We start from the raw sequence: 4,075 nt of genomic DNA, 5'->3' as shown, positions 1-4,075 counted from the left end.
CAATTTTATATAAACTGTTTCATTGTTTACTCATATTTTTCTTATTTTGAACCCTCATATTAAATTACCATTATTTAATAATGGTTTAATGGAGAAGTCAAAGAAATCTTAATGAAATTCTAAAACATTTAACAGGTGTAAATATGACCAATTAAGAAAACATTGCCCTTCGAAGCCATCTGCGTCGGTGGAGGCCAAAATGTGAAAACATTGTTTACCAACTGGATCCTCCTTAGATTTTGCTGCGTTTGCAAGAAAAAGAAGGCATCTTTGGTTTTCCCATTGCCCAAACATCCAAAATCAATGTGAAAATAAGAAGAAGCACTTAATTAATAATCACTTGTTGAAACCAAAGAATTCAACTGCCCTAATTGAGAGTAGGAAAATTTGAAAGATGAGATTGCATTACTCGTATAAGGTTGTTCTCTCCTGGCGAGATTAATTATACGTGCATCAATGGGAGACAAGAATAAAATTTCTTGATCAACCAAATTTTCGATGACTGGGCATTAATTGCCTAGCATCAAGGGTTGGGGCATCTTCCTGTGGTGTTGAAAAATCATATGTAGTTTTCGTGAGTAATTACCAACCAAACTTATATTAATTAGTGTCTCCTCTCCTACCTTATTTTGAATTATAAATTTCAGACATCAGTTATTTCCACATCATATGTTTGTACGTTGTCTAACGTGCCACACTCTTCTCCATATATAGCCTCTTGGTTTTTGAATTAAAATAAAATAAAATAGATTGTATGGAGAGCATACTAAGTTGTCTGGTTTCATAATACATTTAGGTGAGGCGTGATAACGGAGACTTGAGTTCATCATAATGAAAAATTGCATAGTATTATAATTCTATAATTACTTAATTAATCATGCATCATCAGTTAATTTTCACTTTCCTTAACCTTATATTACCTATTATTAATTAATTCATTTATTTGCATGACTGAGATAGCAAAACGCTTCCGCTTTTACTATTCTCAGCTCTCTTTCTCTTCCTCTCCTTCTCTCCTTCAACGTCTAATCTCACTCCAAACAACTTGGGCCTCTCCCCTTCTTCTTCTTTCTCCAAATTTGAGTATTTTGCCACCAAGTCCAGCAGCTCTTTGCATTTCCTTTTCATGCTTCCAAGCTCCGAGTTTAACACCCCATTCTCCTGTTTCAGACGTTTGTTTTCATCTATAAGGGAATTGTACCCGGACAACGATGAATTGGTGGAGGACGATCGCTGTTCTTGATCTTCATTGGACGTTTGATCTTGCGCTAAATTGCCAACGCCTTGAATTGCTGATACTGTATCTTGTTGCTTGTTTGTCCACGCTTTTCTTCGGCGTATGTTGCATAATAGCTCTCTTTCTCCCTTTCGAAACATGTCGTTGCAGAACTCCCACCTCCCTGTTGCAGCTTTGCGAAATCCCTACACATTCATGTTCAATTGTTACATTAAGTGTTAACGAGTATGAGATTATGTATAAGACAGACTTAAGAATTATATTTATAGGGGTTAAATCCAAAATAATATAACATAAAATTAGTTGTAAATAAGTATATATGTGGATCAAGTTTTGAAACATTAATACAAATATAAGATGAATGAAATCATTTAAGAGATTTAGGAAGAAATTAATCACTGAAATTCTAAAATGATCCAAGTTTGAGGTTGGTAATTTATATGTCAGTACTAAATTAATTTTAGGATGATGTGATAAATAAATAAATAAATTTTTTAATTAATGTGAAACTAACACACATATTGTTACATTATTTAATCAATGAAATTCAGATCTCAGTGTGTATAGCATTAGAGACATATAACCTTAGCCATATGTTGTCCATATGCTTAGAAACTGACTTTTAAACACTTCCATCAATCTTTTTACTTACTCTTCATTAAACAACGACTTCTGTTAAAATTTATCTTGAGTTTAAACCTGAGGTCAAACTTTTTCATCCTGAGTTTCACTATTTTTTCTTTTTTGTTTACATATAATTATGGGATAATTAAATTCAACTCCGTAGATGATATAAAAGAAACGAAGATTAATATTGAAGGTATATTTATACGTACATAAGTGTTGAGTTGGCGAACAAAGCTAGAAAAGTTGCTATGCTTGAATAGTGTAGGAAGAAGATCTCGAGCGAACTCCACCGGTTGCCAAACCACAAACCCAGTCCCGTTTCCGTTCCACGACACAACGTCGTCGGTTGTCGGATCTTCGATCAGCATGTAGGTTTTCAACAGAAACGGTGGAGGAGTTGATTTTCTAACGTATTCTAATAAATTGTTGTCATTCATCATAGTTGCAGACCACATGAAAACAAATATAAAAAAACCCAAAAAAATAAAGAAAAAAAAAACAGTAATTGAAAAAGACGAAGATTAATTTGAGGAGAAAAGAAGAAGGGCAGTTAAGAACTCCCAGCCCCAGCAATAGAAACCCAATACGACACCGCAGTTCATGAGAAACGGGAGGAGTTTAATTTCCTTTTCTTTATGCAAATGAATAAAATTGTTGAAACGTATGCTGTAGGGCTTAAAGTTTTCATTATATATTATGAGACGAATTTCATAAAATTGTTTTATTATTAATTAATTAAATGGTCAGCTCAGGTACTGATTAATTAGGACCGTTTGATTATGAGACCTGGTTCGATTAACTTCTAGATGCCCCTGTTTTCATTCATTCATTCTTGATGCCTAGGTTCTTAAGTTGACAAGTCAATTGCCTTAATCTATATTAGCAAAAAATTTTAATTAATTATATTTTAAACTAAATTAATTATGGATTAAGAAGTTAATTTTATGGTAGAATTATGAGATATATATATACACGTATGAATTCAGATACTAATAGTAAGTTTATTTAGTAAACATGGTTTGTTATTTTAGTAAAAATTAATAGCTTCAGCCTTCATCCATATTGAATTAAGTGGTTAATTATGTAGATTGAATTGAGGGATTTATTTTTTGGTGGGAGGGATTGAATCATTGAATTAGACAGTTGTTTACAATACCAATTAAATAATACGAGTTTAATTCTCTTAGCTTTAGGTACCCCCTAATACTTTCTACATTATAATATATAATATTTATTAATTAATTAATTAATTAATATTATTTTGTCTAACGTGCAAGTTCCTCTATCATTAAATTTTTTTTCTTCTATGAATAAGATGATCCAGTGCTTTGTTTGGAGATATATATTCAAGGTTCGAAATTCGACTTTTTGGGCATTTTTCATTAATATTTTTCTTCATGATAAGCCTTTTCACCAATAAAGGCAAAAGCAAAGCAATTGTGTTACGCGCTTTTCCCTCTTATCAAATTTTCAACGTCTGAATGAAGGTTGCCATAGAGTAGACCAATCTTAAGATTGATATCACTGATACGTGATACCTCATTCTCTTTGTCTTATAAAAAAGATTCTCCAAATTTGAGAATTTTATTACCAAAAAGGTGTAAATTTAATATTAACCAAGTACTTGGCTTAGTCATTATATATTAATTACCTCATCTTTTTCCTCTTCCATGGTGTTAAAATTCTAATGCTGATTATTTATCTAACTACAAATTAATTAAGAGTAAAATCAGTGACCGTCTAGTTGTAGTTAACAATCCACATGCACCAAAACGTAAGAAAGAATATCTCATTCTCACGTGCCTGCAATTGGCATTTTGACTGGTTGTTCTGCTTAGTTAAGAGAGGACGGACTGACTGCTGAATCTAACAAATCAATTTAGTAATGACAATAAAACAACACATTCATCATCTTGTTGAATTGAACGAAATACCTTATTACATTCTTAAATCATTGCATTGTCGTCACAAAATGTTCCTGCATTGTAGTATTATTCACGTAACACAAAATAAATATTCATTCCATATATATATACACACCAAGAGCACGATGTGAGAAACTGAAATCATTTCCCATCATCGATTATTAAAAAAAAAAAGGTTACAAAATGGATTCATCATCTTAAAAGAAACCCTAATATGGTAACCAAAGAGTATGAAGCAACTTCACCCAATATATAATGTATCAATAATTGCAAAATTTTTAAATTT

At 31.8% G+C, this 4,075-nt stretch overlaps 1 protein-coding gene across 1 annotated transcript; it reads right to left on the bottom strand.

Moving 5' to 3' along the window:
• Nucleotides 1-822: 822 nt before the first annotated feature.
• On the bottom strand, nucleotides 823-2,522 carry LOC123225133 (heat stress transcription factor B-3-like). Its single transcript, XM_044649004.1, has 2 exons — nucleotides 2,074-2,522; nucleotides 823-1,422 (listed from the first exon to the last, which is right to left on the bottom strand). Exons 1-2 carry the CDS (start codon nucleotides 2,317-2,319, stop codon nucleotides 940-942), a joined length of 729 nt encoding a protein of 242 aa, XP_044504939.1. The 5' UTR covers nucleotides 2,320-2,522; the 3' UTR covers nucleotides 823-939.
• Nucleotides 2,523-4,075: the final 1,553 nt, after the last annotated feature.

This window comes from Mangifera indica, chromosome 9 (assembly GCF_011075055.1).
Source record: "Mangifera indica cultivar Alphonso chromosome 9, CATAS_Mindica_2.1, whole genome shotgun sequence".
In the NCBI taxonomy this organism is placed as follows: Eukaryota; Viridiplantae; Streptophyta; class Magnoliopsida; order Sapindales; family Anacardiaceae; genus Mangifera; species Mangifera indica.
This window is presented reverse-complemented; position numbering and strand designations above follow the sequence as displayed.